Genomic DNA, 13,525 nt, shown 5'->3' on the forward strand with positions numbered 1-13,525 from the left:
TGTTCTGTTACAAGGACATAAGCAAGAGACACACTCCAACATGAGTCCAAGGGCACTGTTGTTTTGTGTTGCACATCAGCAAGTAACAAACGATCCAAAAAATTGTGATATGAAAACATAAAGGGTACCTTAATTAACATTACAGCAGAGTGACTGAGTTGGCTACTCTGAGATGCGACAAAAAGATCATAGCGAGAGTCCGATGGTGAACACAAGCAAATGGAATAATTTAGAATTTATTTTCTGTTTCAGGAACTTATAAACATAATTTGGTAGGAAAAACCACACATAAAATTTAAAAAATATATGAGTACTAGGAGCCAGTGGCTGCTTCTGCTGGTGGAAGGGCTTAAGAAGAGTTACAGAAAAGTTTCCCAGAGCTCCTGGTCAGGGGAGACTTACTTGATTGACTGTTGGGGACTGCAGAGACAAGATTTGAAAACCTGAGAACTTAAAGGTTGACGATAGGGTAATAAGCAAGGTAGAAATTACTTACAAAACATCTTGAAGAGTTAATAAGAGCAGAAAGCAACTGGTTTATATGTTGTGGAGGTGGGGGACGGTGAAAAATAAACAAGTCAGAAAATAAAAGGTATAGGAAACTAAAAGGGAGTGAAGAAAGAAATAGTTATTGAGAAGGAATGCTGACACAAAACAAATTATGAAACTTCCTGGCGGATTAAAACTGTGTGCCGGACCGATACTCGAACTCGGGACCTGTGCTTGGGTAGCTCAGATGGTAGGGCACTTGCCCGCAAAAGGCAGAGGTCCCGAGTTCGAGTCTCGGTCCAGAACACAGTTTTAATCTGCCAGGAAGTTTCATATCAGTGCACACTCCGCTGCAGAGTGAAAATCTCATTCTGGAAACAAATTATGCTCTGGGGTTCTGGGCAACTTTTCTGAACTCTCTCCATTTTATAAACCTTGGAAGTCCTTTTTATTCATGCCCCTTCTTTCCCCTTCAACCTTTCTGCCAGAAGAAGGAACCATGGATCCAAAAGCTTGCACATTTCTTTAATCTTTGTATGTTTTCTCTCCTGCTGCTGCTTGGTGAGTAGATTTTTTAATCTATCCAATTATATCATATTTTCAAAAATGTATCATTTTGTTGCTATATTAAAAACAGTTTTGAGTATTAATAGGATTATTCTCAAAAAAGGAGCTTCAATAAATATTATTTTTAGCAGCCCTTAATGGGGAGGCTGACACACAACAATGCTTTTTATTAATATTTTTCAAAATGTACTTAATTCAGTTCGAATCTGAGCTGAGGTTAATATTTAAGTGGATTTCCATTGGTGCTTGGCAGAAGATGATAACAATATTAAATAGGAAACACTTCCATGTGTTTTGCCAAATTTTACCATTTTGCCATTTGGTAATACAATGACTCATTTTGTTAGTAATACGTGAATCGCATAGATACATTAGTTTTCATCTGTAATAATACCAATAGATTTCAGTAGTACTGTGAAATGACAGTCAAATAGTAACATACTTTGATATGATGATAATAAATTATTACTATTGTTATTATTATTATTATTGTTTCAAATATGAAGACTAACAGATGTTTATATTCTCTCTCTCTCTCTCTCTCTCTCTCTCTCTCTCTCACACACTCACTCCTCCCTCTCACTTTTTTTTTAAATAAAAAAAAGTAACAAGTATGGGATTTTTTCCTAACTTTTGATGTTATAACATATATGTAATGTTGTGTTGCAGTCTTCAGTCCAAAGACTGGGTTGATTCAGCTCTCCATGCTACTCTGTCCCGTGCAAGCCTCTTCATCTCCAAATATTAACTGCAACCTACATCTTTCTGAATGTGCTTCCTGTATTCATCTCTTGATCACCCTCCACACATCTCTGTAATACAAAATTGGTGATTCCTTGATGTCTCAGAATGTGTCCTATCGACTGGCCCTTCTTTTGGGCAACTGTGCCACAAATTCAGTAGCTCTTCATTAATTACATGATCGACACATGTAATCTTCACCATTCTTCTGTAGCATCACATTTTGAAAGCTTCTATTCTCTTTTTGTCTAAACTGTTTATCATCTGGGTTTCGCTTCCGTACATGACTAAACTCAGACAAATGCCTTCAGGAAAGACTTCCTAACACTGAAATCTATACTCAATGTTAACAAATCTCTCTTCTTTTCTTGCCATTGCCTATCTACATTTTATATCCCAAATAGTAAAACTCATCTGCTACTTGAAGCGTCTCGTTTTGTAATCTTATTCCCTTAACATCACCTGATTTATGTTGCAACATTCCATTATCCTCATATTGCTTTTGTTGATGTTGATCCTGTATCGTCCTTTCAAGACTCTGTCCATTCCGTTCAACTGCTCTTCCTTGCCCTTCGCTGTCTCTGACTGAATTATTTTCTTCTCCCCGAACTTTAATGTCTACTCCAAATTTTTCTTTGGTTTCCTTTGCAGTTTATTCAATGTAGAGATTGAATAACATTGGGAATAGGCTACAATTCTGTCTCACTCCCTTCTCAACTATTGCTTCCCTTTCATTACCCTCGATTCTTATAACTGATGTCTGGTTTCTGTACAAGTTGTAAATAGCCTTTGCTCCCCGTATTTTACCCCTGCTACCTTCAGAATTCCAAAGACAGCATTCGGTCAACACTGTCAGCTTTTTCTGAGTCAACAAATGCTGTAAACATAGGTTTGTCTTTCCTTAATCTACTGGGTGCGGCAGCGTTCATAGTAGGATATTAAAAACACACCATCAGGCAGTAACTGTAATTTATTTATTACCTCTAATGTCAATTAATAGTTAAAGGCATGTCATTTACTAATGTGTAAGTCATTGTCCATTGTGTGGATTACTTTTTGAATATGACTCCTGTCAAATGATGCCACCTCTGCACAAAACATTCATTTTGGCGGCATTGGAAGCTTTCCGTAACACAGCATAACATATTCCCTGGGACATAGCCGATGGCAGTTCTGATGTGATCCTTCAACTCAGGAATGGTGGCACAATGTGTTCGGAACAGTTCTTGCTTCAGGTAGCCCCAACGGAAAATGTCTGCACATGAAAGGTCTGGGAGCGAGGCGGCCAGGAAATGTCACCAAAATGGGAAATTAATCAGTGGTGGTTGGTAACCACAAAGTTGCTGTTATTGGGCAAATGGTTCATTTGAGAACATATGTTTACTGAGAATTTTTTGCTTCTAGTCTTGTGTACTTTCAACTGTGTGGATTTACACTGTTAATTATGATACACCCTGTATGTCTAGACGCAGCAGTCTGCAGAAGGGAAGTGTGGATCATGAGGAAAGTGGAAAAGAAAAAACAACCAACAGTGGCACAAGGAAAATATTTTTAAAAAATAAGTGTCCTGCTAAAGAACAACATAAACAACTACTTGAGCAAACTGGTAATGAAAGAAGTCAATGCAAACCCTTAACAGAAAAAGGGATGATTAGTGGGACATGTGTTAAGGCATCTGGGAATATTTAACTTCGTATTGGAATGAGCAGTAAAATGACAAAGACAAACTTTTGGAAACAGATTACTGAATTCCCTCAATGCTGTAAACAGATTAGCACAAGACAGGAAGAGATGGAGAATGGCATCAGCCAGCTGAGTGACTGATGAATGTGAAGCATGAAGAAAAAGTATGGAAAGGCATTTGAGCATTTGCCTCAGTTTAAGGTTTCAGCGCCCTTACTTTTTGTGTTTTATGATGATCAGTGATTTTTGATGGCATAGTCAGAATTTTATAGGCTCATTGCCATGATACTGTTAAGTTTTCATCCTGTTTCTCAGATTCCAAAATCTCAAAAGGCAGTGGTTATGTGTGTGTGAGAGTTGTGCTTGTGTATGTGTCTGTTTTCTACACTAGAAGAAGATCTTGTAGCTGAAAGCTCAGCTGTATAGCAGTCTTTTTGTTGTGTCTGTCTACAACTCAATGTTTCCTTTGTATGGTGAGTAGCACACTACTCTTTCCATAATATTAATATAAATTAGGTGTACCTTATCAAGTGATAAACAGTGTGTGTGTGAATTCCTAAGGGACCAAACTGCTGAGGTCATTGGTCCCTAACCTTACACACTACTTAAACTAACTGAAGCTAGAACAACACACACACCCATGCCCGAGGGAGGACTCGAACCCCCGGTGCGGCCACTCTGTGCGGCTGATAAATAGTGTGAGCATTTGGAAAGTATCACAAAACTTCAGTTCAAACTTTAATTTTGTTAGCAACTGTTTCTTTTGTTCATAAGGCACGAGTTCTGCAACAATGCTTCATATTTTGATTGCAATATTGTTTTATACAAAAGAGAGTCATCAATAAAAAGAGATGTATTTAGCAGAATAAGAGTAAATGTCTGAGAAGTGGGGCATAAACAATAAAAATGTTGCAGATCCTTTTCTGAAAAGAATATTTTGACAACCAACAAAGCAAATATCACTTACATGTCAAATATATGTATGTGCATGTGTCTCTGTAGCAGAACTTACAAAGCTCTAAACAAAGGTACAGTTACTTGTTACGTCTTGTATCTGTATTCTCTGTTTCCCTTTGTAACCAAAATATGATTTTTCCTTTAACTATACCAATATTTCACTGTAAGTGTTTCTTCTCTAGGGATGTTGGGGCAAAACTGCAAGTTAAACAATTCAGCTGTTCTGACTGACCACTTTTATTTATTCTTAAGTACTTCGTATATGACATCAATAAATGATTTTACGTTTACAGTTGTCCCTAAGTCTCAAACTTTCATTTACTCTTTGCAGCAAAGTTCTTATTCTCCTACAAAGATGTGTCACTTATAAGAGAAAACAGTTATTTGAAAGCTAGATAAAACTGTACGCATGGTATTATAAAATCATTTATAAAACCCTAAGAAGGCATAAATTTACTTGTTCTTTTGTATATTTTTTCACCAGTACTTCTCCTCTGGCTTTAAGCCAACTAGTATTTCACTTTTTATCCATATTTTTCTAGCTAGCTCTTCATCTTGTGCTGAAGAAGACGTCTGTGCCTCCTGTAATGAAGATAAACACATAAGAAATTTAATTGATATTTCCTTTTAAATTTTTTGCACAAAATTTGAGATGCAGTCCTAATATTAATTTGTTAGCTTTGTCAACTGCATCTTGAAGGAGAGCATTAATGAATACGAGCATGTCAAGATACATTACCTTAGAGATGCAGTTATCTGCTCTTGATATCACACTGACAACTAACTATAATTTAACACAAGTTGTATGTGTTTTGTATAGAGAACATCACCGTACTCTATGTTCTCTTTAAAAGGCTGTTAATTAGTGTTGTTTAAAATTTACAGAATTGCAGTCCATAGAGGAAAAAACTGCTACATTCTAACTAGACTGCCAAGTGTGTAGTGACGGTTATGACAAAATTTTGGGTTTATTTTTCTTGTACTATACTGCAATTATTATATGAGTGTACAATTGAATACTGAAGGGCAATGGTTATTATGTACTATATTAATAGAGCCTTATTTCCCATAAAATGAAGAGTTTTTTAATCAGAATTTGATTTACTGTATGAAACTATCTTCCCAGGCATCCATTATGAAGATGGAAATGCATATGCTGTTGCTTCAAATTAAGCTTTTTTTCTTAATTTTGTCGCATTAGTCCTTTCAACATTTGGTATTTTGTGTATCTGCATCTGTATCCTACTGCAAAGCAAATTAAATTCTATGACAACAGTCTCTATACTTAACAAAATCTGATAGCTTACAACAAAAATCACAAAATGATTTCAAAAATAAATTTTTACTACCTTAAAGTTTTATTTATCAATACAATACCTTGCAATCTGCAAAATATTTTCCAGTTACACCCTCGACATCTTCAGACACAGCAAGGTAAATACTTGTTTGTGCCCCTTCATATGCTGTCTGTTAACATCAATATAACTGTTAAACACTCACACTGGACTTAAGTATGTGAATAACAAACACAGTATGTTCAGGAGAATTACCTTTCCAAAATGTCCAAATAGGTAATTTATAGTCAACATAATGAATCTAGGCAATCTTCGAAGAATATCTGTCTTAACTATTCCTGGATGCAAACTGTTCACAGTGACTCCTGAAAACATTTTCTGTGTATGTAATTACAGGAATATGCATTGAGAGATAATGGATAAAGTAAAAACAGCTTCCACAATTCTGTCTCATATCTTACCCGTCCCCTTTAGTCTGCGTGACAGTTCATTGGCAAACAAGATATTGCAAAGCTTACTATTTGCATAAACCCTCACACCATTATTATCTTTTTCATTTATAGTATCTACACTGAGTTTAGCATATTTGTGTGCTACTGATGATACCATTACAATTCGGCTTGGTGCAGACTTCTTCAGAAGATCTGTGAGAAAAAGAAAATGTACATCAGAAAGCTAACCAATGGATAAAAATGAAGCCATACTTCAATCTTAGCAAAACATTTGCATTTTGTAAATTACGGAGAGAGCTAAATTATTCAACAAATTTTATGAACAAGGCACAGTCTAGGTGACATATTCATTATTGTAATGATCAATTTTGGCTAAAGTAGTCCATCTTCAGATCTAGAATATGGTGAGTGTGATAGCTGCACCTGGAGTGTGTCATTTTGATGACACGTACCAGGTGATGCTGGTGTTGGTTATCATACTGTGTACATTTTAGATCTGAAGATGATCTAATCTAGTGGAAAATGGTCATTGCAATAATAAATGTGTGTTCTGTACCAGAGGTGGTTTAACCGTGTGGCACATGCTACAGATAGGACACTGGAAAAAGTTTTTAGTATTGAGTACTCTCACCTCAATACCAACACATTTTTAATAGAAACTTTTTTACTGGATACTTTTTTACTCATATCAGTACTTTATGGCAGATATTGTACCCATGAGTCTATTAATTATTTATTAAATTTTTATTACTAGCCAAAACTATGGCTGCATGATTCAGTTCCAAGACTTACAACAACTGAACTTGTGAACACCAAAAGGCCGCCAACTGAAACTATGCATGTGTGAAAAACAGAGCAAGTAAATGAAAACATTTGCAACACTTTGCCTACCTTGACAATATTTCTTTGTTTAAAAGTGCAGATAAATAATTTAAGTAAGCCTGATTACAGCACTGACAGCAGTGAAGCAAAGGCAGTAAAAGATGAGCTAAAAAAGCAAATAGCATGCAGATTTGGACAAACTGAATATAACTGTTAGGCAGTAATATCCTGCTTGCTTGATCCAAGATTCAAAAAAATACATTTTCAGAAGCCAGAGGTTGGGCGAGGGTGATATCTATATTACTAAATGGCTAACCTGATTAGTGGGCATGGATCCAGTAACAGGCTGCCTATCTATTGGGTTTCTGGGGCAACAAAACCTACACATTAAGAGGTATAATTTTATGTTAAATGTTTAACACACTAAGACAAGTTCTAAGATTAGAAAGTGTGTAAATGTCTTGTGACACCGTAACTCAAAGAGTGCAAATTATCAAACTATACTCTTACAGTATTTCAGAATGACAGAACTTAGTGGCTTACAACAACTTTACTGGACCTGTTCACAACACTTTTGCAGTCCGTATCAACATATACCACTGAATGTACCTCCAACATAATGTCCTTGTGTGACACACAGTTCAGAAGATAAGATTTCATAAAAATTGAGATGCATGAAAAACTTGCTTTTGCTGAAAATAGAGTGCAAGTTATCCAGACTACAATAATGCAGTGTTTGATAATGAGAGCACTTAGTGACTTCCAAAAAACTTTAAATGCAATTACAAACCTTTTCTAAACTTTTCTCACTCACATGCTCAATGTCAAAAATTGAACACAGTAACTCACTTGTAAAGTAATCAGAAGTTCAAAGTTGTTTTATGAATGGGAGTTCTACTCTTTACAGAACTGGGGTTTGCTGGGCTACATTAAGGCATTTATCGGCAACTAATATTGCTGCTACCACTGGCACCAGCAGCAGTGAACCAGATTGTGAGTCTTCTCTTGAAATGGAATGCGACATTTGGTATCATCATAAGTGTTGAGTGCACAGCAAACAAGTGAAAAAAGATGGAGTAGTTGCCTATCTTATCAAAAAGATGGAAGGAGCCTATGTTGCACTGTGAGCTAATCCTTTTAGACCGAAGTGTCAACATGGAAGTTTTATTCCCCCAGTTATACAAGGTAGCCAATGAGTATCTGACAATTCCAATGGAATCAGTGCCCTACAAGTGTTTATTTTCAAAGACAGGCAGCATATTGTCAGTCTCACGTAATACATTATTAACAAGACTATCAGATAAAACACTGGTTTTGAGTGACAGCACAAAGGAATAATGGGAAGTTTAATTATGATTTAATGTATTTACTTTTGGGTACTATTCAGCTGTTTTTCTGATGATCTGTTCTGTAATTACATATTTCAAGTTTCAGTTTTCTTTTTTTTAAAAAAATTGTAATCCGCAATGAAAATAAAAACACTGCTTTATTTAATACCTGTGTCCATCTCCATGGCAAAGTGGACAGCATTACAGACTGCTATGCAGGGGACACTGGTTTGATTCACGGTAAAGCCAGGAATTTGTCCTTGGTGAGCGGACTGGTATGGCATGCAACTCGGCCCTCTGAGCCAACTGTGGAGCTACTCTGCCAGTCAGTTGTGGTTTCAGGCCAGGAAACCTGACAACAACCAAGAGAGGTGTGTGCTGATGACATGTCCCACCATACTGAATCTGATGACTCCATTGGATGACAAAGTGGTCGGTCGCACCCTATTGGCCGGTCTAGGGTTGGAACATGTAACTTTACTTACTTACGAATTACTTTAACATCTTTATTATTTTATTTGAAACTTATTAAAACCAATTTCCTTTCTCTATTTTAGATTTCAAAAATAGAGATGGTGAGTTGGAGCCCATATAGAGTATCTACTCTATTCCTTTTATCAAGGATAAGTGTCAATACGTCAAAGTATTGGCACTTCTCTTTTGATACTTTTATGAGTATGAAAGTTTCAACACTCCAGCACTACTTATGAATAAACTACAAATACTTTTCGCTTGACTCCATGACCCTACCTAAAGATTCTGTACTGCACACTTGCCTTTTTCTTTTATTTATTTTTTTTTTTTCCTGGGGGAGGGGTGAATAACTGTTAACAGTTCTGAGTTGAAAACACTAATAACACTGTTCAAGATTATGGATTTCTGATAATCTAGCTCACTTAGTGTTGCTTTTGCAATCCTGTTTATTTTTGAGTTCAGCCTTAGTGTTTTGTTTACAATACTTCAACACACTTCCACAAATTTTTCATGCTTGCCTTAATGTTCAGCTCATTCAGATACACCATTGTGTTCATTCCCTCCTGCTGAATGTTGCAGTGTTAGGATTCCAGATTCCACCACTGAGTCAAGAATTTCCCAACTGATATTCCACGAAATTTTAACGGGTGACACAGAACTGTGTAGTGTATCTCAACATTTTGTTTCCATCCAGCGCTTCAAACATTGTAACTGTGTAATACAATGCATATCCATGTGTAATGTGAGCCATAACAATTCATGACACAATCACCGTAAACTACTTTCATTCTCTGATGAATCTCCTTTGGGGTGGCACCTTCTCCTGTCAAGAATTCAATGACTGCACGTTGCTTAAATTGCATTGACTGACCATCTGCACAGGATTCCATACTTTACATAGTAACAACACAACTATTCAATGTTAAGGCTTCTTGCCAACTGGAGCTGTAGAGAAGAGACTACGGAGCAAGCCAGTACCTGCCGCATACCAATGCTGCAACTGTTTAAGAATTACATAAGGTGGAGGCATTACTTTTCAATCAATCCTCGTACTTAAAAATCTGTGCACCATGAATGCACAATGAAATTTTTGACATATTCACAGAAAATACATTTTACTGATAATTCCTTAACCAGTAAGCTGTACTTCATGTGATGAGGCACTGCTTTTGTATTACAGGTATGTATTGTGAACATTCAAACAAGGCTACTCTTGCTCACATTTGAGATGAAAATGCTTGCACAACAGTAACCAAAAAGTTTTAGTTATCACCTCAAGAAAATCAAGCTGTGACCGTGAGACTTGGTGATGGTGTCAGACCTTCTCTATGTATTCACCCTTCAATGCGACACATTTTCCAAATGATGGATGACTTGACAGATACTTTGGTTGTAGAAATCTACTTTTTGGCTGTTCAGGAGGTGCTATACCTTGAGAACCACTCGTCTTCATTCTGGAAATGGCTGCCACATAAATAAGAAGTAAGTGGATGCTATGTTAGAAGAACATGGATGTGAGGTAAAATTTGATAGCTCAAAGGAGCAGCATGTTTGGCAGAATCCTCTGCAGAATTGAGGTGGAGCATTGTTGTGGAGCAAAACCCCCTTGGAGAGCTTCCCGACATGTTTCATCTTGACCGACTCTCATAGCCCCATTAGGTAGTGTGCTCCTGGCACAATTTACCCCTTAAAAGCGTAAGTGTTAGCACCAGCTGGCTGTTGTGGCCAAGCAGTTCTAGGCACTTCAGTTCAGAACCGTGCGACTGCTATGGTCGTAGGTTCGAATCCTGCCTCGGGCATGGATGTGTGTGATGTCCTTAGGTTAGTTAGGTTTAAGTAGTTCTAAGTTCTAGGGGACTGATGACCTCAGATGTTAAGTCCCATAGTGCTCAGAGCCATTTGAACCATTTGTTAGCATGGCAGTCCCAAAAGCAGTCAGCATCACTTTGGTTAATAGCCAGTGGGGTCTTTGCCTTTTTGGAGGTGGTGAAACCACATATTTCCACTGCTTGCTTTGCACCTTTGTCTTGTTATCACAATGATATACACAGTTTAATACCATACCATACCATAACAAATATTCTTGGTACCCAAAAAGAGTGTAGCATATCTTTTCATAAAGAATGCTAGTCAAGAGAATCTTGTTATTGTACTGTTGAAAAAGCAGCAGCTAAAAGTATATCATCATGTTCAATTCCATGAGAATAATTGTGCCCCACAATCATGATGTAATCTAGGATTGAAATAAGGTCAGCATCAGTTATAATATAATCTGTCATTTTTTAAAATGCAGATCTAGATTTCAGCTGATAGTGCAGCTGTCATCAGTGTGTTATAGGTAGCCGTATAAACTCAACATAATTGTAATAACACATATTCCAATATAACTTAGTCATGTAGAAACATTAGTCTAATATTTGTACAAGCATATGTTATAATTGAATATGTGTCGTTATAATTATGTGTCTGGGTGCAAAAACTTGAATATGTTAACTGCACTTCAAGATAAAAGATATGTGTCTGTTTGTCACATTTTATGCCTTATGCGAGCCTGTAATCAGGGAAAGACTTCTGGGGCACCCATATTTATTTGCAAACCTTTTTATTTTCTTCATTTGGGGGCAAAAATATGCACTGCATACTCTTGCCACAGGCCCACATACTCTTACTCAACAGCATGGGGTAAGAGGACACAAAATTATTTTATAGGAAAATTTTTATTAATTGTCTAATAATAATTGGATGACAATGAAACTTCTAAACAATATTACCAAGATGTCAAACTAGGTGCAGCATACATAACTGATATAATAGTGCTGCAAGTCTTTTTTTAAATATTTAGTAAAACTACAAATGTGTACCTTTACTCCCTCCTACCCTTCAACCCAGAGCCAAATCTAGTTAGACCAGACAGGCAGAGAATGTGGCATAATTTCTCCAGGAAAGAAAAAAACAATACATACAATTTTAGAACATAAGCAAAAAACGTTTACCTAGAATCATTTGGAAATATATTGGTGAGGTATTGGCTGTGGCTCCTTAGTAAGGACTCTGTCTGCAAACACAGTGCATGTGCCTATCAGCTTTCAGGAAAACAGAGGAATTAAAATATCCATGTTATTGTGTACAACTCACAATGTGAGTTCAGCATCACCTCTCGCATCCAGTGACACGTGGTTAGTATCTTGTCATCTATCATCTTTGTTTTGAATATCTGTGGTCTGAATATCTTTGTAACCATAAAACTGCTATATTAGACTTCTTGTCAAATGTTGTTTACTGCAACCGAATGAGTGTGCGTAAACTGTGTCAGAGTATAACACCAGAAAAATGTTTCATTTTACAGGTGGTTGCTAAAAATGGGTCATGGTGTCATTACCATTGAATACCCAGCATAGGAATGCTGTCCACTTTCCAATGTATCAAATTTCATCATGGTTTTTCATAGTTGTTAATACACTGCATGAAGTGGTAAGCTCTCAAAGCATAATTTTTATTTGAAGAAGGAATTAAACAACAAACAAAGGAACATTAACACATTATTAACTATTTTCAGTGTATCCAGAATGAGATTTTCACTCTGCAGCGGAGTGTGCACTGATATGAAACTTCCTGGCAGATTAAAAAGTGTGACGGACCGAGACTCGAACTCGGGACCTTTGCCTTTCGCGGGCAAGTGCTCTACCAACTGAGCTACCCGAGCACGGATCACGCCCCGTCCTTACAGCTTTACTTCTGCAAGTTCGAGTCTTGGTCCGACACACAGTTTTAATCTGCCAGGAAGTTTCATGTTCAGTGTAGTTCTACAGCTAGTATGTTTTGATGCTTCATAAACAGATATATGGCAAATATTACATTCACAAGATTTATACCCATTTCCCTTACAGTATACACAGCATGTTCACATTGGAGTCAGGTAATGCAACTTCAGTTTTGTTTGTCATTAACTACCTATCATTATGTGCTTCTGCTATTTACTGATAAAGCCATATTTATCCAGGAATAAATTAACTCTACTCATATTAACCACTGACAGTTGTGGGACAACCCATACCCTGGTTGGTATGCCACTCCTAGCTGTTCCATTATAAGGATACATATCTATTTGAACATAACAAGTAAAACCATTAGTCTTTTGTTCATGGGACTGGATAAAGACTGATGCTTACAAAACCAAAGTGCATATGTGAAACTGACTAATGGGTTCTCTCATGCTCACTGCTAGCCTCATAAAGGAACATAAACAAGAAGACTTAGTTTACCTGAGAGAACAAAAGTGCAACAGATTTGATTATGGACAATCTGAGAGTTTATTTAAGCTGTTTAAAATTTTATGATTAATTGTTGTAAATGTATTGTGGGCATCTGAAAATGTATTATTATCTGTTTCAACCTGACAAATATGAAGACTGTTTAAAAAATATCTAACCTTGATTTTTATTGTTGAAACCAAGAATGGTATCAGAGCACGCACACTCTGTACGTTTGTAGGCACATGTAATGGGCGTGCCTGATTTATTTCACAAATGTGGAAACAACCAGTCACTGAAAAGTGAACAGGTGTACCTGGTAGTCTTCAGATTTTGTGTTGTGGGCAAAATGACAGAAAAAGTGGAACAACATTATTGCATCAAATTTTGTTTTAAGCTTAGCAATTCTCAAGTCAGAACAATCTCCAAGATTGAACAAGTATTTGAACTGGATCCGGTCATTCAAT

At 36.7% G+C, this 13,525-nt stretch overlaps 1 protein-coding gene across 1 annotated transcript in view; it reads right to left on the reverse strand.

The window, feature by feature from the left end:
* Window positions 1–4,656: 4,656 nt before the first annotated feature.
* The window catches only part of LOC124789968 (retinol dehydrogenase 14-like), a 59,384-nt gene continuing 50,515 nt past the window's right edge, over window positions 4,657–13,525 (reverse strand). Inside the window, exons 4-7 of the mRNA XM_047257503.1 lie at window positions 6,194–6,376; window positions 5,988–6,097; window positions 5,815–5,904; window positions 4,657–5,019 (exon numbers count right to left, since the gene is read on the reverse strand). Of these exons, the coding sequence (XP_047113459.1) occupies window positions 4,915–5,019; window positions 5,815–5,904; window positions 5,988–6,097; window positions 6,194–6,376 (488 nt within the window). The 3' untranslated portion in view covers window positions 4,657–4,914. The remainder of the gene's footprint in view (window positions 5,020–5,814; window positions 5,905–5,987; window positions 6,098–6,193; window positions 6,377–13,525) is intronic.

The sequence above is a fragment of the Schistocerca piceifrons genome, chromosome 3 (genome assembly GCF_021461385.2).
Source record: "Schistocerca piceifrons isolate TAMUIC-IGC-003096 chromosome 3, iqSchPice1.1, whole genome shotgun sequence".
Taxonomy (NCBI): Eukaryota; Metazoa; Arthropoda; class Insecta; order Orthoptera; family Acrididae; genus Schistocerca; species Schistocerca piceifrons.